The sequence below is a fragment of the Chrysemys picta genome, chromosome 9 (genome assembly GCF_011386835.1).
Source record: "Chrysemys picta bellii isolate R12L10 chromosome 9, ASM1138683v2, whole genome shotgun sequence".
In the NCBI taxonomy this organism is placed as follows: domain Eukaryota; kingdom Metazoa; phylum Chordata; order Testudines; family Emydidae; genus Chrysemys; species Chrysemys picta.
The window spans coordinates 23,889,388-23,910,826 of NC_088799.1; the positions used below are offsets into that span (position 1 = coordinate 23,889,388).

The window sequence follows — 21,439 nt, forward strand, 5'->3', positions numbered from 1 at the left end:
TATGTATAAGCACCTTCCGTGTGATGGCCCTAAAGCCCTTCACAAAGGGGTGTGTGATTACAGCCATTTTACAGAATGAGGAGACTGAAGCACACCCCCGGGGCACTGGGTCTGTGGCAGAGCTGGGTATGGAACCCAGGCGTCCGGGCTCCCAGCGTTGTGCTCTAGTTATGCGCCCCGCGTTCTCATTCTTAACCCGCTTCCCCCAGGCCAGCAGCGAAACGTCCCCGTACCATAGCCCCGCCCACCGCGGACATTAAGGCCCTACTACGTTCCTGAGCGCGTCACCACGGCGCTGAGGCTGTACGCGCGGCGGGACTCTTTTTTCCCAGTGCGCAGCGCGCGGAGGCGCCGCGGTGTACTGCGTCACTAGAAGCCGGGTTATTCTCTGCGTGGCCGGCTCCGGGTGCGGTAGGTTCTGTGCTCAGCGACCATGGCCTCTGCTGCGACCCACACTTCTCCGGCTGCCGCTCCCGCCGCGCCTCCTCCGGCCCCAGCGGCCCCGGGCATCCTCATTGGGGACCGGCTGTACTCGGAGGTGTCGCTCACCATCGACCACTCGCTCATCCCCGAGGAGCGGCTCTCGCCCACCCCTTCCATGCAGGACGGCCTGGACCTGCACAGCGAGACCGACCTGCGCATCTTGGGCTGCGAGCTCATCCAGGCGGCCGGGATCCTCCTCCGCCTGCCACAGGTAAGTGTTGGGCCTAGAGCTCCCGCTCCCCCGGGGCTGGGCGGCGGGAGGGGCCCTGCGCGCCCCCTTGGCCTTAGGCCGCGGCTCGGGGGGTGAGGAGGCCTTGGCCTCGGAAGGTCACCGCGCGGCTTGGGACGAGGGGTGGCGCCGCCATTGTGGCGAGGAGGCGCTGCAGGGAGGGCGCGTGTGTGTGGAGGTCGGAGTGGGGGAGGGGGAGGGCGCCAGCCGGGTGCTTGACACAAAATGGCGGCGGCCTAGTGCTGGAGCCGGCTCTCCGGGGGAGATGGCTGAGCCGGCTCCGCTCCCGCCGACTGAGCTGGCTCATCTCCCCCTGGCCGGGGGTTTGTGTTCGCAGGTGGCGATGGCGACGGGGCAGGTGTTGTTCCACCGCTTCTTCTACTCCAAGTCCTTCGTCAAGCACAACTTCGAGGTGAGTCCCGGCGCGGCCGGCCGGCGTACCCGCTTGTCCCGGGGTGGGGCGCGGGCTGCTTGAGGCTTTCGCCCAGCCCCAGCTTCGTGGGGCTCCTTGGTCCGATCTGCATGGGGGGCACTAGCTCTGCCCCGGGCCCTCCCGGCACTTCCTTAGGGAAGTAGTGTCGGTAAAGCTGCGTTTTTCAGCCTTTAGGGGGTGGTTTCGCCATCTGATTGTGTAACGTGTCCACTGGGACCTACAAATCTCCGTCTCACGGAAATGGGCTTCTTTTCAGATTGTTGCTATGGCCTGCATCAATCTCGCTTCCAAAATTGAAGAAGCACCTCGTCGTATAAGAGATGTGATAAATGTCTTTCATCATTTGCGCCAGTTAAGAGCAAAAAGGTAAGATTAGCTCTATTTTCAGTATATCCACCCACTATCACTGTAATATATGCCAGATTTATCAAACCAGTTTGATCTTCCAGGCTAAGTCCAACACTCTAAAATTGAGAATTGGCTATTACATACACATTAACGTTTTTGCAGCTGGTCTCCATCAGTGTGACTTTGATGATTTGGAAAAGGCAGAAATATATTGCTCTGAAAGCATGATTCATATAGCTGCAGGTCTGAGTATTGGTTCCAATGTAAAGTCTGTCCCTGATTGAATTGGGGGGGTCTTTGAGTTTCTGAAAGGAAGTCTTAGGTATAAGTTTGGTTAGCTGGCGGATTGTTTTGTATTTTTTTTTTTAATCTTTAGGGTAGGTCTACTTTGCTAAAAGTGCTTTGTGAAAATTTAAATAATTCTGTAGTATCTTAGTGACATATCTTGTTAGAATATTCTCTATACTTGGCTACTGTAGACAGTAAAATAGACTGAAGTATATAAGCATAACAGCACTTGTGGTGAGAAAGCTGTATAATAGTGACAGTGGAAAGTATGATTTGATCTACAGTGTATGGCGCTTTAATGACACATCATCAGCAAGGAATGTAGGATTGAATCTTGGAAGCTGAGTGCACCTGTGATTACAGAACATGAGTGGTACTTTAATGGTACAGTGAGAACTTTCAAATCAGTAAAATTGAAACTTGTATTCATTTATCTGATCTGTGTGTGGTTCTGTGGTGATTCCGCTTTTAGTTTGTAGAGCCGTTTTCAGTTGAGTGCTTAATTTTTGTTTTTTTTTAAGTGTAAAGCAAGGTTACATTGTTAGATTAAAGAAGGTGCAGGGAATGTGTTTGAAGGGGAGGAATGCTCAATAAATATTTCACAAGAAGGCAATATTTAAGCCTGGCTTTTAAACAGTAACTCAGACTTTTTGCAGATATTCATGAAGCCATTTCAGTCGTATTACCTCACCTGTGTTGTCTCTAGTAAACCTATCTAGTTGTATTGACTGCATTGAAAGATACAGAATACAGTAAATTAAAGCTCTGAAGGACTTTCTTTTCTACTAGTTAAAAATAAAACTATTTTTTTGTATTCTGTCTTGCTAGGTGGAAAGGGGAATTTAAAAAAATATATTCTACAACTTGACTTTTTGAAGAAACAGAATAGAAAAAGTTTAGGGAACTTTGTATTTATGGTGAATTTATTTTACATATTCAGTACTTACAATGCACAAAATCTAGCCAGTTTGTTAAACTTTCTTTTATTGCCACTTGCTCACCTCTTTAAAGTCAGTTTTAGTAATAGAAAAATTGACTATCTGTGTCTGATTTGAATGGAACCTAGTTTTTAAAACGAGGCTCTAATGGTTTCTTGCACTTGTTGGCACTGGGAGAATTCTGTAAATTTACAGTTGAGATTCCATGGAATCTCTTGAAGATTACCATTTACCATAATTACAACAAAGGAATCTTCTTATTTGATTACTAAAACTGGTTCATTTAATGTCTCATCTTTGAGCCAGAGACTAAAGGTTAATTGGTGATATAAAAATGCTTTTTTGTGCTATGAGAATAAGAATGAGTTAACTTTTATATGGTGTTGGAAGGATCAGAGAAACTTATTTTTTTCCAGATAGCCTGTTCCAATTCAGAATATCATTTACGCATGTTAAGTGGTGTCTACAATGCATCATGCCCAGAGATCACTTCTTGACCCATTTGTTAATTCACTTATATCGAAATGGGTATCATTGCCTTAAGATTCTGAGAAATGAATCTGCATGAAATTAATCTTAATGTCGAAGTGAGACACTCAGGCTTGCTTTTCTAAAACAAGCTGGATATAAACATTTTTTCTGTACTTTTTACAAGCTTACTAATACGTAAACTGTACACGTTATTAACTTCAGCTCTTTTTTCCCTTGCAACCGACTATACAGCGACCAGCTACATTTACCAAAGCCTGGGTGATGTGGAGTGGTACATAGAGATGAAGCTGTCGTCATGGCAACAGTGAGTGAAGTATCGAAAATCCCCAAGGAGAAGCCAGTGCTCTGAGAATAGGTCACTGGAATCGGGGGACTAACAGGTTGGCCGCTGGTGAACCATTTGGAAAACTCCTGTATCTTGTTATAAGCTTTTTTCTTTGCTGTCCAGGTTTTTAGTATATTTAATATTTTTTTTATTTGAAGATAACACTTAGGCTCTATTTAGAATTTTCACTGACATCGTGACACAAGAAGAATTGAAACAGTCTAGTTATGTTACACTTAGTTTTCATATTGCCTTAGTTTAATTTCTGTTAATCTGCAAAGTACTAAAACTCTGATTTCTGTTGAAGCATTAAATACTCATTCTTTATATCCTTCTTTAGACACTTACTGGTTCCTAGTTCTAACTTTTGCCTCTTACGGTTGAGATTTGATATATAAACGTTGTTGTTCAAGAATACAAAAAAGGCCCTGACCTAGCATACGCACAGTCTTGTGCTTAAAAAAACAAAAAACTTTAACTACCTCACCTGTGCATGTGTTCGCATGATTGGGGCTCAGATGCCTGAATTCTCAAGTCAGAAGCTCATACAAAGCCTTTGGTCAACTAAGTAGCTCACTTCTAGGTAGTAGGCACAGGGCTAAAGATATTTTTTTGACAAATAAATGCTTCTGTTGTATTCTCATTGTGACAATATGCCACGGAGTATTATACATAACATTTTTGTTGCACGAATAAGTGCCTGTGGTATTAAATTGAAAGCCTTTTTTTTCATAACCGCACACTAAGAACTTGTTCTTTTGGAATATCTGAAAACATACTTGACTGCATATGTTGAGCCATGTTTAGCATGTGGAACATAAGTTGCAGTTGATGTGGGTTATAGCCCACTGTATTATATATAACACCCACTCCTCCTCTGACATCAGTTTTATAGTCTTATGAACTGATTTAAGGGAAGCTTTTAGGAAGCCACTCTTATTTTTACATCATCAGTGAAATAACTTCATGACGCTGGCTTGTAATATATGCAAATCTTGACGCCTGCAGTGTTTCAGTTAGAATATCACACAAAATAGAACTCTTATTTCATCTTTTGTCACATTAAATAATGTGACAAATTTCAGGCTCTCTCAGTGGCAATGAGCGATCTGAGTGGATCACATCTGTGGTGTGAGGTATTTTTAATGTTTACAAATGTTAGGGTTTTTCTTTCATCTTCTGTTTCTTATCCATCTGCTTTCTAATGGAAACAGAAAAAATGTTCTAGTATCAGTATCAAAGGTGGTGATTCCAATTAGGATTGGTAAAAGATAGAAAAGACTGCACTTTTGGCAGTTCATTTAATTATTAATATTACAAAACGTCCTAGTTTTATGGTCTGATTCACTAGTCATAGTTTTAGATTATTTTGTGACTAACCTTTAATGTTAGGCTATCTAGGTTATGGCCACTAGCTCCATGTTCTGCGTACATATTTCCTTTCTAGTGAAACTTGGCACTTTAACTGTAATGATGATATTGCAAGGTAGACTGTTGGGTGCAGTGTTCAGGAAGAGAATCTGAAAGCTGCTTTGGGGTGCACTTCTGATCCGTAGGTAGAGTAGACATCTCAATAGTCCTTGCAGCGCTTGATCTTCTCTCCTCCCCTTCCTTCCCCCCCCCCCTTTCAGGCCAGCAGCAAAATGGCTATTCAGAGTGTTGTGCACAATGAAAATCCTTATGACAGAGGACATTTGCAGGAAGAAGCAGTGGCAACTTTTTCTTTCCTCTTACTAGGAGATAGGTGCAAATTAAGAAGTTCTAGAACTAACATGCCATCTTAAGAATGGTGTAAATTCCTAATTCTTTAAAAAGCAACAGAGTCCTGTGGCACCTTTAAGACTAACAGATGTATTGGAGCATAAGCTTTCGTGGGTGAATACCCACTTCGTCAGACGCATGTGTAATTATTCTTTGTTAGCTTAAAAATTGAAGACTTAATTTCTGTCACCAGTAGGGCACAATTGACTGCCTTTTATGCAGAATCATATTTGTGATAAAGTAGATAAATCCAAAATTGCACATCATGAGTTTTCCATTTCTTTTAATGCTATCTAGATGCTATGAACGTAAGTTCTTTCTCTGGACTCTTTGTTAGGATTGTAGTACCATAAAACTGATGTCCCTGATGAACATGGTGCATGTCTGGGTAACTGAGTAAAACAGACATCCTTTAATGGCTTGATTATCGTCCCTTCCCTATCATTTTGGTGCTGAGGTCCTACTGCTCAAGTAAAGGAGGAATTTTAAGTACTCAGCCCCTCTGAAAATCAGACTACAAATATGGAGTACTTTATAATTCTATTTTCTAATCTTTCTGGTGGTTATAGGTCTGGATAGCATTGTAGGTCTTCATAACATGTTGGAGTTTCTTATGTAGTTCGAGAATTCGTCTTTGCAAAAGCCTATATTAATGGAAGGTAGGAAATAACCATTGTATATGAACTGCTGTCACAAACATCTATAGTAGGCCTATAAAAATGGTCAGACTGGGTCCTGACTTGTGGACTTAAGTGTTCGGTGAGATGTTTCTCTGTCACTTATCACAAAGTAGCATACTACTAACAAGAAGAGGAGTTGAATAGATACAGCTAAACTATCAAGTTTTTTGCCTTGAAACATAATGGTTTTGCTAATATTTTGGTTGTTAAACTCATAAATAAAATATAACATCCAAGTTAATACTGTCTCTGAAATGCTTTAGCTAGGCTTCAGAATAAGCCTGCCTTTAGTATTCTAACCTAAGCAATATATCTAAAATCCCACCCTAAGCATTTAAGATAAGTCTCAGCATATCTTAAAACTCATCATGAGACACTAAAAGTATTGAATCCCTGCTGACCTAATAGTTGTTCAAAAATTCCTCCTTTAGCAATGATCCCCTCCTAAAAGTAAGAGGAGATATTTTGATAAGTGGGGTTGTAATCTTTGCAGTATGTGAAGTGGAATAAGCTGCATATAGTCTGTACTTATTAGACAAGTCATTGTCACAGATTTAATAAGATTGATGGGATAATCACCTGTCCCCAGGTATTTCTTTCCCCATAGAAGATTCGAATGAGTTTGTTTCCAGACTTGGTAACTTGCTGCATTTTACCTTAGGTACATGATGATGATCTTAAACATGTGACAACTATACAGAATTGAGATACTACTGATTCAGCTTCACTTTAAAAAACCAAACATTTGTTGACTTTTTTCCTCAGTTGAACAATGATTCATAAACTAGTTATTCTTGCTTAAAACGTGGGTGACTATGCTTTAGTGCAGCAGGGGTGGTCAATATTTATTATTAATTTACTATTTTGTTTATATATATATATATGGACCTTAACTATAACTTGACCAAGACAAAAAATACCCCTTTAAACAATGTAATGTCTTATTAGCAAAGTAGACTCAGTTTGAGGGATATAACAGTTTTTGAATAGACGTTCTTTGAGATTCTTGTAGTTATATACATCAGTAAAATGCAGTTTAATGACAAATTTTGAGCTGTCATGGAATTAGTAATTTAGAGTGCTCCCAGGTCATACAGTTAATCCAAACATCAAAGGCATTCCAAAGTTCATCTTGCAATATATTGGACCCCATTCTGCCAGCAGGGGGAACTAGACCACTAATTACTTCCCTCAGTGGTCCAGCTGGAAGAAGTGAGTTGCAGACTGTGGTGGCCTCTGAAAGAGGTGTTATAAGTACCACATGTTATATTTATTATGCTGAGTTGCATCTGCAGTCTTCCTGTACTGATGGATATTGCATCTTTGCAGTCAAATCATAATGTAGAAAAGTTTTGCTGGGAATGCTGGAGATAAATTAAATAATGCAATTTGATTCACTTTTTTGATGTATAATTAGTTGCTGAGGGGATAAACTGTTATCCTTTGACTTGTATAACGCCCAAAATATGCTGTGTACTTTACAGGCATATAAGACAGGTCCCTGCTCTAAGACCTTGTAAGCTAAATCAACAGTATAAAGAAAAAATGTAGACAAAAATGAATTAGGAAGCAAAAGCCTAGAAAAAGGGAGGAATAAACAAAATAGGATATGTTGCTTGATTGCTATACTGTGCAGTAATTAGTGCCGTTGTGGGTTGTTTTTGGAGACTTTACCCTTTTAATTACCTGAATACAATATATTGCAGGACTGTGGGTGGAGACATTGGAAATTGCATGACATACCAGGTTTGTGTATCTTTCTGTTTGAGAGTTCTTACCTTGCAAATGTTTGATGTACTGAACTGCAGGCTTTAGTTTTTCTAATAGCTCAGTATTCCAGGGGGTGTCCTGCTTTGTGTAAAAGGATGCACCGCAATGTGTAATTTTCGGAGTCCTCTTTGCTCAGAGGTCACTGGTGGTCTCTTTTGAAGCTCCCTTGGAAATTCTGTTTACTCTTTTTAAATCTGATCTTGGTACACTTGCTTTCTTTCAAATTTTGATATGGACTCTTCCCTTTTGTCCTATGCATAGGCAATTCCAGTACAATAAAACATTAACTTGCTTAAATTAAACTTAATAATAGCTGATACAGCACTTAAATAGTTAAACAAGCCTTTTGCTAGAGGTAATAGTTAGTGTATTCAGATTATCTTCATTGCTCACTTTCAAATGTTGGCATTGTAGGTATCTGAAATTTGCATTATAAATTGTAAATCACATTATTTTAGTTTTGAGACTGGAAGGCAGCTTGCACAGTCAGTAACAGGACTAATGTTAGCAAGATGGCAGTCTTAGTTTCGCTATAATCAGAGATACGCTACAGGAATTACAGGTTGAAACTAAACTAGCTTAAACTTGGACAGCACAAGATTAATGCTTAAACTTGCTTGCAGGAGTTTAAAACAGGTTTCTGTTGCCATTAGTTGGTTGGAAGGGAAAACAGAGATGCAACTATTCTGGATGTGCAAAACAGTTTTGATTTTATTTCTTACAAACTATAGGACTCCAAGCCCCTTGATACTTGATCAGAACTACATAAACACCAAAAATCAAGTAATCAAAGCAGAAAGGAGGGTACTGAAGGAGTTGGGATTTTGTGTTCATGTCAAGCATCCACATAAGGTGAGTGGTCAAATGAAATACATGCTTTCAAGTATTGAGCTGCCTTGACAGCATCTCTGTGAGCTGTAATAGAAGAAATGCAGGTTTGGAAGTGACCCGGGGTCTCTCTCCCACATCCCTCTATAGGTAACTGGAGTTAATTGTCCACACAGCGGAAACATTTGGCCGATTAGTAGTTTGTGGTTGCCTTGGTAGAAGTCACTTGCCTACACTATGGCAGAGGTGACAGTCATGTAAAGGTTGTAAAATTGGGGATATGTGTCAATGGACAAGAAGAACTAGATGTGTATGGGTTTACAGCCTTTGCTGTGGGATTGAAGTAGAACACCACCACGTAAAAATATAAGGCAATTGTTTCTTGTGTTAAAAACATGCATCTTTCGCTTTTCTTTGTGTGTTAAAGTTGAGTTTTTTCTCTTATCCCGCAGATCATTGTTATGTATTTACAAGTCTTAGAATGTGAACGTAATCAAACCCTCGTTCAGACAGCCTGGTAAGTTCATTCTTTTCCATCTTTCCTAGCCAGGAAAATAGTAGCAGAAATAACAAGCTTGATGTCCCATATGCAAAGCATTGAGCTGTAAGTTCTAGATTAAAATATACACATTTCACAATACATTTAATGCTTGTTTCTGCTTACTATTTTCATGGTTTGATTAACTTACTTTAATGGAGAACTCAATTTAACTTTGTTCTTTTTTCTACTCTTTAATTAAAGGGTAGTCCATGATGGTAAGTCATAGAACTCTGCCCTCTGCACCACAGCTCACCTGGGGATGGCCTGATTGGCTGCCCTTCTCTCCAGTCAATCCAGTGCAAGCTCTCATCCGAGATTCACTGAAGTGGTCCATATCCATCTGGCAGCATCTTCTAGTTCTGTCCGGGTGTCAAAAGGATTTGTATATTTGCTTCTAGAAGTAACTGTTCAACATGTTTCTAAATGTATATGTGTTGCCTACCTACTTACTTTAGTGTATCCAAAGGACCCATGGACACATTTTGGATTGACTACTTTCAACCAATATGGATTCAGCTGACTTAATTAAGCTTGGATTATGAAGTTACTTAAAGTGAATACAGCATGCTCATACTTTCTTATCAGTATTTAGAAACTGAACGTTGGGCACCAGTTTATATAAATCACTGGTGATTGGTTGTGCTGTTAACTTCTGTAATTCACATGTTATAAATTTTTAGAGCTGTCCCTGAAGTTCAAAAGTCATTATTGGCATAACAATACTTGGCAGTACTTTCTTGGTAGAAGAAAAGTGCTATAATTTAGTAAGTGTGAAGTTAACTATGCAATTTTAGTAACCAGTCCCAATGATTATTGAAAGATGCAGTTATTTTTAACTTTATCCAACACGAGGTTAAATGGTTGACACAGGGCAAGCAACTAAGATGGTTATCTGCTTCCAAAATAGAATAAATAAAGTTGAAGCAGAGCTGGTGTATTATGTGGAACATTTAACAGACTTTATTGGTCATATGTTTAGCTACCTCATAATGGTAGTGGATATAAAAGTATATCAGTTCTTAAACACTTGAGTTTCAGACAAAAAAGGATTTACCTCTTGGGTAGAGGGCTTTCATTGCTTAAGTGACAGTAAACACCTACAGAAAAACATGCTTGGCTGATCATCTAACTGGACAAACTATTCGTTAGACTTTATAGATTTGTAAAGTTTAGTTTGATGGACACTTCATAGAATATCCTAAAGTATTTGGGGAAAAAATGAATTTTAACCATAAAATTTGCAAAAATCCCTCATTTGGTGATATTCAGAGAGTTCTGTTTCTAAGTGAGAAGTAGTTCTTGCATTGGGACTTCAGAGCAGTGACAATGGTGCATATTTTGATGTTACAAAAGTAAGCAACAAATTCAAAATGTTAAACCCTTTAAAACTACAGTCTAAAAAAAGGCAATAAGTATATGTAAGTTAAAGAAAAAATAATAAAGTAGATTGAGTCTCCAGTTTTGTTTCTTTAAACTGAAAGTGATAAGTGAACATGAGACAAACTTGTAATTAAATTTTTTTTTTAGGAATTACATGAATGACAGTCTTCGAACTAATGTGTTCGTTCGTTTTCAACCAGAGACAATAGCATGTGCTTGTATTTATCTTGCTGCTAGAGCTCTTCAGGTAAGTGTGTTTGTGTTTAATTGCTTGGGATTGGCATATTCATTATTAGTAACTGTTTTTGTTCCCGGAAAACCTCTGTAATGATACTAAAGGTCAGATTTCTTTGATCTTTAGATATTAAGGCTTAATTCTGTCTCTTAGATTCCACTGCCTACCCGTCCTCATTGGTTTCTACTCTTTGGCACCACAGAAGATGAAATTCAGGAGATATGTATAACAACTCTGAAGCTTTATACTAGGAAAAAGGTAGCTTGTTTTTAGAATCGACTAACTTAAATGAAGATAAAGTTAGCATTGCCAAGTAGGGTGTATATGTTGGAGTTGGAACACATATGTAAACACGTACAATTAAAAATCTACCAGAAAAAAGCTCCCCTGTATTCACCATTCCCTCCTTGGGGAAGAGCATGAGAAAGTGAATCACATATAACCCAGGTTAGATATGTTGTTGCTTAATGCATGGGTGTCAGATACAATAATAGGTGTGGTATATTGATTAGAGTAATCTTGGTCCTAAAAATCTTGACAGTGCATATTCCTTTCTTAAACAGCCTAATTATGAGTTGCTGGATAAAGAAGTAGAAAAGAGAAAAATGGCATTACAGGAAGCTAAACTTAAAGCAAAAGGATTAAACCCAGATGGTACTCCAGCTCTCTCAACACTGGGTGGCTTTTCTCCTGCTTCCAAACCATGTAAGTTACAATGCGAGGAACAGTCCTGTAGGAAGATGTCTATATATAATGAATCTCTTCTGATTCTATACTTTGATGCAGTAGAAGGAATGAGATGTAAAATTTCTCATTCTCCATTGAGAGTTGTGAAATTATGTAAAACTTTTCATATGGTTAAAGCTAGAGGATAACATTTTAATTACTTTTGGTTACTGGATTTTCATTGGGACCCATTATTGGCAATCTGCAATAATGTGATATTGAAGGAAAATTGCAGTATCGATTAAATGCTCATTATGTCATACTACTTGGTTAATGCCACTTAATGGTACACATTCAGCATATGCATCACAGTAGCTTTACTGTGGAAGTACATAATAAATATTGAAAGCTTGTAAGTATGGCTTGTGTGAGTAAGTGGGATTTTCATATGCCAGTGTTTCTGAAATGCAATAGACTATTTAAAGTGACACTGTTAACTTGAAATCTAGTCACATGACACAACTCAATTCCTCTTTTAACAGATGTGCCTGCTCATTATTTTCCTTGTGCTAGGTATTTCTAAAAATTGTTTTAAAACACCTTTCAATATGTGTTTATTCATCAAGGTACAGTAGGACCACTGCAATTCAAAGCTGTGAATGTGAACAATTCAGAAATCTAGAAATGGAAGCTCCAGTAGCAGTGCTGTCTTGGCAATAATATAGAATAGCCACAGTGCATAGAACATAGCTTTTGGTATACATTTAACAGACCAGCCAATAATTAAAATTATGCTGTAAAGAACTTTAAAAGGATCCTGTCAGTTTAGAACATACAAGTCTCGACTTTTTGCCAATACATCTTTCAATTGTATTTTTAACATTTAAATTCCAGTAACACTTAAAGGCCACAGCTAGATTGGGCATGATTATACTAGGCAATGTACAAACACACAATAAATTATTACAGTACATTATCTGAAGACTAGAGCAAATGTATAGAAACTAAATCTTTATTTTGTTTTGTATCTTTCAAAGTAGCTATTCCTTGAGAACTTGCAATTTGGTTGAACTTTGAAAGTTCTTTGAAGTAGTGCATGTAAAAGTCCCTTATGGACTCCTAAAGGGAGGGTGAGGGGATAATTTTATGTATGGCTAGCTCCCTCAAAGCTGAGTGAAAATGGGATTTGAGGGCGTTCAGAACAAGCCAGCAACTCAATTTGTAATGGTAATTCTGCCGTTGGTTAGTCGAGGCATAAGATAAAATCTTCCTCTCAAATAACATCCAGTACGTGGTACAATTCATGGCATTGGTTTTGAAATGAAACCCTAAATGTTTTGCTCGTGGTTAATGACCTGATTGCGTGGTTCCATGAGCTTACGTGCTCAAGCTAGTACAGTAAAACCTGTGTTATCCAGCACTTTACCAACCAGAAAGTTCTAGAAACTGACATTTCTGAGATCTCCCAATACAAATTAAAAGTATGGTTGGCGCAGGACTGGCAGGCTCCCTGCCTGGCTCTGTGGGGCTCCCCGGAAGCAGTAACATGTGCTGGCTGCTCCTAGGTGGAGGAATGGCCATGGGGTTCTGTGCACTGCCCCCTCCCTGAGCGCTAGCCAATCATGGCCAATGGAGCTGGGAGGTGGGGGGGAACACCTGCAGGCAGCGGCAGCATGCAGAGCCACCTGACCACACCTCCACCTAGGAGCAGCAGGGACATATTGCCACTTGTGGGCGGCCACCCAAGGTGAGTGCTGCCTGGATTCAGCACCCTGCAATCCTTCCTGTGCCTCCTCCCCAGCCCTGAGCCCCTTCCACACCCAAACTCCCTCCCAGAGCCTGTGCCCCACACCCCTTCCCATGTCCCAGCCCTGAGCCCCCTCCCGCACCCAGACTCCCTCCCTCCATTGGTAAGTATAACTCTTTGTTAACCAGAATTTTTGACTAAACCCATGCCAGACAACAAAGCTTTTACTGTAGTAAGATAAGTTTCATATCTTAACTAAGCAAGAACACCTTGTCTGCAGCTCTCAATGAGGCCAACTAGAACTGGCTTCTGTTCTCAGAATTTTGTTCCAACAGCCTAATTCTGACTTCAGGACAAGGTGCAAGGGCTATCTATTTTTCCATGGTTCTACAAAGTATGTGTGAGGGGAGCGGGTTAGAGCAGGGTATTACTCTTGATGGAGAGACATACTTCATCTTGTTTCCTAATTTGTGCCTATTACATGTACGTTGGACAAAAGGATAAATACATCTTTAAAGAAAAAACGCATTAGACAGTGTACTTGCCATCGTATGATTTACAGGCTACTTAAATAAAAGATTTTACTGGTGTCTTTATTGTAGTATTTTCACTTACAGGAGTAGCTACTAAATGGAAAGAGGAAAGCAGCAGTCAGCATTAAAAGTTTTTAAGTTCGTGCTTATATAAAGTTAACACTTGCATAAAATATACCAAAAAATCCTGTTCCTTCATGGCAGATTCTACCACTAGTGTATAACATCTTAACCTTGAATTATTTGCTCTCGTTCTTAGCTTCCCCAAGAGAAATGAAAACTGAGGAGAAAACGCCAGTATCTGTGAATGCCAAAACTATTAAAAAAGAACCAGAAGAAAGGCAACTAGCTTCAGAGAGCCCTTACAATGGGTAGGAAAAATCTGGCTTTTTAAGCCAGTCAAACTTAAGTCAGGCACTTTCAAATAAGTCTTTGCCATCTAGTTTTGTGAAAATAAATTTGCTTTTGTTAAGTGTAAATTTTCAAATTTTCTTTTTAATTTAAGCATGAGAAAAGAAAGCAAGAGAAGTAGGAGCAGCAGAAGTGCTAGTAGATCAAGGTCAAGAACAAAGTCACGGTCTAGATCTCATACTCCTAGGAGACAGTAAGTAAAATAGTACTTTTTGATTACTAAATGACTGACTTGTTTTAAGAGAATAATTCAAAATGGCATTCCATATCGTAGATGGTCTTAAAATAGTTAGAGGGATTTGCTGTTAGTAAACTATTATAGTATCACACAGTTGTACTGGTATCCAGTAGATATTCAAATACACATGGTAGTGGATGAAAATCAGTGGTATAAGAATATCCATACGTTCTTAAGATAAATCAACTATAATACTAAAACTCAACTATGGCAGAGAGTAAGGTCCTCTTACGGTTTTTGTTTGAAAATCATCACTTGCACCTAAGTTTTCCATTTTAAATATGAGAATTTTCTTAAGCACTTCCCTTAAAACGGTAGGAGTAGTTGTACGTCTGAAAGTGCTATAAGAAATTGAATCTATGTGACCAAATTTTGAAATTTTCAATGCATGTTGTAACCTTCTCCCCAAATATCTGAAGTGTATATAAGATCCATATTAAGGAACATGTGTGGAAATGTTTTAGCCATTTAAATGTATAGCTTTGGAGACCAGATCTTGTTCTGTGGATACCTATTTATCATTTGAACTGCTAGGAGTTGAACACATGTACAAGTCTTTAGCTATTGTTGCAAAGAAAACCCTGTATCAGTGTTTTTAACCAATGCAGTGTCTGCTGGAGTTTGTAAAGAGCCTTAAATGATAACTCAGGGATGTGAACGATCTCAAATCTATGATCCAACTTATTTGATATGTCACTATTAACACTTCACTGCCCACAGCATGTAAAAAAGAGTAAGCATAGAAAGAACTACAATCTACGCTTGAGTGGTTGCTTATGTTGAGCTTTCAATATCACTGAGTGGGGTGGAGTTGCTTTGCTCTTGATGAGGGGGGAAGCTCAGCTTTCAAAAGTTTGGAACACACTTGTTAAAGTACTTTGTCTAACAATAGGATCCTTGTGCCCTGTACTTGATGGATGCTTATTGCATTCTAGACTTTTTTCAAACCTTCTGTTTAAAATTGAGGCAGTTGTATAAGTTTTATTTTCACAGCATACAAAGATGTAAACTTCCTAATTTTAACTTTTTTTTTGTAAGTTACAATAATAGGAGGAGTCTATCAGGAACATACAGCTCAAGGTCAAGAAGCAGGTCCCGCAGTCACAGTGGCAGTCCTCACAGACATCATAATCATGGATCTCCACACCTAAAAGCCAAGCACAACAGGGATGAGTTGAAGAGTGCAAATAGACATGGTCACAAAAGGAAAAAATCTCGCTCGCGTTCTCAGAGTAAATCCAGGGATCACGCCGAGGCTGCCAAGAAACACAGGCATGAACGGGGACATCACAGGGACAGGCGTGAAAGATCCCGCTCTTTTGAGAGATCTCATAAAGGCAAGCACCATAGCAGCAGTCGTTCAGGACATAGCAGACACAGACGTTAAGTTTTGGGCCTGTACCTGATTTTAGTTAAATCTGTATATAATACAGTGTATGGACTGTGAGATTGGAGAAGAAACTGATTAGGAATTGATTTATTTAAAGTCCAACGTCTAATTTTCTAAAACATGTAGGACATTTTTCTTTGGAAGAACTATGTTAAATTTTTGCACATAAAATACCTTAGCAGTATCAAACGATTGAAAATAATGATCAGGTTAAATTGTACGTATTAGAGTTGTGTATTGTTTATCAATATCAGAACTGGAGAACATATTTCTGTTTAAAAAAGGTACCTTATTTTTATACAGGCCAATTGCAGACGCTTATATTTAAGTATAGTTATTTGTCTAAACAATGGTGAATACTTTCTTACACTGGTTTTAGTCTGCATGTGTATAAAGATTTTTACAAGAAATAAAATATAGCGCTGTTTTTTACTGATCTGTTGAATTAAATTGTTCTAATTATTACCAAAGCTAATTCGGAACAAACTGCTTTGTTAGACTGAATTATCACCTCCACTGTTGATACCTCAAATAAGATTTGAAATATTTAAACACAGAGCTTGTAGATACTACTGAATCTTTTTACTGCCTGTGCTGTTGGAGTAGTATCTTGTTTCCCATAGGGTGGGTCCCAACTCACCAGTTGGTCAGGGGAAGGTTCCGGATGTGTTGCCATGATTTAGGATTTTTTAAAATGGGTGTTGGGTTAGGAGAGTGATGCTCATGTTATGCCTTGAGCCTGCCCCACATGTGCCTTGGAAGCGCAGCCCCCAAACTCTCACTTCCACTGGGTCAGGGGAGCAGGATTCAGGCAGTGGCAGGAGTACACCAGAAGTGGCCAGAGCCAGCGAGTGCAGTCAACAGCCTGCTAGCAATTGCAGACTGGCTGTAGAGAGAGAAAGGGGCAGGCAGGGCTAGGAGAACAAGAGCAGGGAGGCTTAGGGGGAGCCCAGCAGGTCGTTTTGGGGTTTGGTTAGGAAGGAGGGGGGGGGAGAACGGGGGGCTGAGTTAATATAGTATTGCGGTTTAAAGTTATATCTATAGATTTGGTGGGTCCCCAAAAACACAACGCAGTTGATGAGGGTTGCCTTCGTGAAAGGTTTGGGAGCCACTGACATAAAATAGTTGTCTTGATTTAGAAGGGCAGTGCTAGGCAGTATTTTTGAAAATATTTTCACTTTAAGACTGCTACAAAACAAGTCACAAATATTAAACCACACTGATTTTCACAAAAGAACTACATGATCACAATCAACAATAGAGAACCTAGTCACTTCATCTTGGTTTGTCTGAATGCCAGTCTAATTGTTGGGGGTGGGGTTAAAATTTAACTGATATTGCACTACATCTTATTGCAGCCCATATTTCCTGATGCTCCGTCATCTTTGTGTACTCATATGCCTAACACCCATGTCTTCATCCTGTCCCCATTTCTGTTTGGCTTTGAGAGGGAGACCAGGCATAGGGGAAAATCAGGCCAGCCTCCAGTTGCTCACTGCAATTGCTGGGTGACTATCTTTGTCTTGTTCGGTAGTCCCATCTGTGTCAGGATCAGACCTGTCAAACTGGCAAAGGTCTAGTCTGCTTTCTACTATAGTATTCAGCTCTAATGTCAACCTGTGCTGGCATCTCTTATAGCAGGGAGTGGTGAAGAGACCCATTTAGTTATGGAAGGGCCTGAGTTCTAGCAAGCTCCTCGGAGGAGCAATCTACAGAGGAAGCCTCAAGACAACTGACCCAGGCATGTTGAAGGCTGGGTAGTCTACTTGGCTATGACTACTTATTCTCTTGCACCTCTCCTCCAGCTCCTTCCCCCATTCCCATTTTGTAATTGACTGTTTTCCATTCCCATACTTGCCTACTTTTTTCTCTTCATTCTCACACTTGTATATTAACCTTTCAAATATGGAAACATTTGAGAGCAGCATAATGTAAGTGGTAGTCTTAGATGCTGTCATCTGACATGAAGATGTGTCACTCCCTGCTAAGGAATTGACATCCAGTACTGTCTTTTCTGTTCCTCCCTCTCCTTATACTTCAGTAAGTGTAGCTGCAGACATTGCTGCTTATGGCTAGCACCAATGGCCTGAGGAGAAAAAGGAAATGTTCGCAATCATTTTGGGAGCAGAGGGAATCCTAACTTTTAGAATTTTAAAATTTGAGTTTGGGACAGTTAATCATGTCACTCATTTTGCATCTTTTAGCTGTAGTTTAACTGTTAATGTTCTTGCGAGTTTTCAAGTATAAAAATAACTTGTGTGGATATGGTGCATTCTCACTGTGGGGGATGGCTCTCTAAATTCAGTAGTGCTGGGTTCTTCAGTCTCTCCTAAAGGAGGCAGTCAGCTGTCTTGATTGGCTGGGCTAACTCTCTAGATAAGTCCTTCCACAGAAAATCCCCTCCAGAATTTTCTCTGGCTCCAAAGGGAAAGCAGGTGGAGTGTTTGTAGATTGTCAATCTATTTTCCCTCCTGGTTCTTTTATTTCCCCTTAGCTGTCCACTTTGTTAGTGTAGCATTACTTTTTTTTTTTTTGTTTAAGGGCTGTTCAGAAAACTATCTCATGGATCTCCAGGCAGTTGTGGGGACTTTGACCATGCTTTCCCTTCAAATTAGCCCTGGTAATGTTGGAAAAAAGCATAAAAAGAAAAGGGCATCTCTGTTCTGCTCACCCCCCCTTTGGCATAGTGTACTAAGGGGAAAAGCATTCCTTTTGCTCCTCCAATCTCAGAGGGCTACTGCAGTTAGAAAGCAAACAGCATACGTCCCTGACATAGGACAGTGCAGTCCCCTCATAGGAAAGTGAGGGGCCCAGTAAGACAAGGCACTGAAGAAAGTGCCCAGGAAACAGGCCGACTTTGCTTCCAATAATGTAGACTGGGCCCTTATCAGCAAGTATCCCACCTCAGCAGCTCCAGTCAACATGGTAAAACTCCCCAGTCACCTTCCAAAGCATCATGATGGGGGAGCTAAGCAAATTGCCTGGACCCCTCTCTCTCCCTGCCAATGGACATGCAGTGGTCAGGACACCCACTCAATCCTGTAGGCCTCTTGAAAACTGGCAGCACAGTGAAATCAGTTTCCTGCCTCTGTCCCCTCTTTGCTTTGTAGTGGGGGGTTGGTGCCCATTTTTGAGTAGGGAGCTTGTGTACCACAGGCAGCCATTTTAGAACAGGTTCCTGTCCTACCTTCTCAGCAGCCATCTTGGAGTCAATCGTGGAAAAGCATAAGCTCTTTCCTATCCAGACTCTTATTACTCCAAAGGCCTTGCCCCTTCTCCTGGTAGTCCTCTCTAAGCAGTGTAAGGGTCACAGACAGCAAAGAAATCCTAGAGGATCATCAGGAATGATTCTTCCCTACACAGCTTTTTGCCTTTACTCTTGAGTATGGAAGTTGTTGTTCTTGGGTATCTTCCCACAGCAGTCAGACAAAAAGGGGACACAGATCAGGAGGAGGTCTAAGATAGAGAACACCCAAAAATATTTTCAATATTTTCCAGTGAGCTGTAAAACTGACCCTTACGTTCCCATCCTGGCTATCTTGTTTAAGGGTGCAAAAGCAGCTTGGTAAACCTGTTTGCGCTTTAAAAATATATATATATATATCCTACTCAAGTTTTCATTGACAGATGGGTAGAATGAGCTCTCTGCAGAGACTATGAAGTGATTAGAGCCTCTGCAGTGGCCACTCCCTCCCCGCCCCCACTAGGGCAGTATTTGCTTTTACTGAGTCCCTGCTCTCTCACATTCCCAAGAAGGTCTGGGGTTGGGATCAAACTTAAAGAATTTCCATAACATCTGCTTTAGTTTCAGATGCCTCATTCGATGCTCAAGAAGGCATCTATGGCTATGGAAGCAGATACTTCTGGAAGACAGGTTTTTGGTAGTAAACCTATACTTGAGGGGGTTGGGGAACCAATAGAAAAAGCTGCATCTGAAGCACAGGACAAAAAATGTTTTCCCCTCTTAATGATAACTTAGTCAAGAGATTGTAAACTGTTTTTCCTCTGTAGGCAGCCATTGTGGGGTATTGGAGCTTCAAATATGTATGCTCAGAGAATCTATCTTCTCTCCTTCCCTAGATTGGGGAAAGCTGGGACCATTAATCCTAGAGGTGATTCAGTCTCCAGGAATGATCCCAAGTGAAATCAATGAGTACTAGCCTATTTTGGGGGGAGGTGGAGTGCATGCTGCCCCCCATTTTTAGTCACACCTATTTTCCTACCAATGTGGACAAATGATTAAGACCCCCCTTCCCCCCCCGAAATGGTTATGCCACAAAAATGAAAAAGATCTCCCCTTCCCCAAATCAGCCTGTCCAAGAGGAAGACTATGGTTTGGCAAATCTTGGGGTGATGGAGCCTGTCCTAGACCAGGATTAGTATCGGGACTTACACTCCATACTGTTTTTGGTGCCAAAGAAATGGAAGTACAGGGCTGTCCTGGCTTTAAAATCACTAATCTGATTCACGGCAGCATGCTTCTTTGCTACAAAGCCACTTTAACAATGGTGTCTTCAGCAGAGGGAGCTTAAGGGCATAACCCAGACTTTTGGGAAACCAACGTGTGATCTCCTCTAGCTCCAATTCCAAGAGGAACAACTTCTACGTCAGGAGCAGAAAATGGTGGGCCTGGGGACTGGATGCTTTCTCCCAGGTATGGCCAAGGGCTCTGCTGCAGACATTCCCTCCTTTTCCCATGACAGCATGCACCACCTAACAGGTAGAGAGACAACAGGCTGTAGTGATTCTGATGGCACTGCCTTGGCCATCCCTGGTTTTCAGACCTCATGGAGTGGGAGATCTGGCCTCTCCACTATTACTATCCACTCTGGATCTTCAATCACAGGTACTGTTCTATCACAACCCAGGATTTCTAAACCTGAGTGCCTGGTTATTGAGAGGGCATGTTAATTAATAAAAAATCACTAGGATGTACCAGAGACATGTTCTCAATCCTGCTGAAGTTCAGCAAGCTTTCCTCCAATGCTCATTGGATTCATGGTTAACATCAGGAGGATACACAGTGGGCATGGCCTTAGTTGAATTGCTCTTAAGATTCTTATGAACAGGCTTGTGTTTGGAATTGCAGTGCATTTCACTCAGATCTCACCCATCAGCTCTATCCTCAGTTCTAGTAGCAGAGGGTCAAGCTAGTTGCCCCTGTCCATTAAAACAAAAAATTCTCCAGCCTAATCAGACTCCTTATTCGCAAAGTAGCTACATGTGACTTTTCCTAGTTTTAAATCTGCTGTTGGGTTCCCTTTTCAAACCCCTTTCTCAAGTGTCGCTATATTTCCTTTTATTAGACCAACTTCTGTTGGTGAGAGAGAGACACAAGCTTTCGAGCCATATAAAGCTCTTTTTCAGGTCTTTGTGTGGCTCAAAAACTTTTCTCTCATTAATAGAAGTTGGTCCAATAAAAAAAAAAAAAAATTCCCTCACTCATCTTCTCTCTAATAGCCTGGGATGGATATGGCTACAACTACATTTCCTGACAATTAAGGTCAGCTTCCTAGTGTCTGTAACTTGTGTATGAAAGGAACTCTGGCCTTGCTCTTTTTTTCTATAATGAAAGGGTGGTAATACTTAGACTCTTCATTCAGACCTAAGATAAATTTCTTTCTTCCACTCATCCCAAGAGATTTTTCTCCTTTTTTGGCCAAATCCAACCCCTCTGAAAGCTATCTAGACTGCACTTAAGATCTGTATTTAGAGGACAAGCT

At 40.5% G+C, this 21,439-nt stretch overlaps 1 protein-coding gene across 1 annotated transcript; it reads left to right on the forward strand.

Annotated features, from left to right (window-relative positions):
- Window positions 1–72: 72 nt before the first annotated feature.
- Window positions 73–16,152, forward strand: CCNL1 (cyclin L1). Its single transcript, XM_005286980.5, has 11 exons — window positions 73–694; window positions 1,050–1,124; window positions 1,402–1,511; window positions 8,479–8,599; window positions 9,028–9,092; window positions 10,644–10,743; window positions 10,885–10,989; window positions 11,295–11,436; window positions 13,937–14,048; window positions 14,183–14,281; window positions 15,365–16,152. Exons 1-11 carry the CDS (start codon window positions 434–436, stop codon window positions 15,711–15,713), a joined length of 1,539 nt encoding a protein of 512 aa, XP_005287037.2. The 5' UTR covers window positions 73–433; the 3' UTR covers window positions 15,714–16,152.
- Window positions 16,153–21,439: the final 5,287 nt, after the last annotated feature.

Bases quoted from the DNA above. Each gene is read 5' to 3' on its own strand.
- CCNL1 (XM_005286980.5), top strand. From the start codon at position 434: ATGGCCTCTGCTGCGACCCACACTTCTCCGGCTGCCGCTCCCGCCGCG. The intron at 9,093-10,643 runs GTAAGTTCATTC...TTTTTTTTTTAG, and splicing joins ACCCTCGTTCAGACAGCCTG to GAATTACATGAATGACAGTC. The intron at 10,990-11,294 runs GTAGCTTGTTTT...TTTCTTAAACAG, and splicing joins AGCTTTATACTAGGAAAAAG to CCTAATTATGAGTTGCTGGA.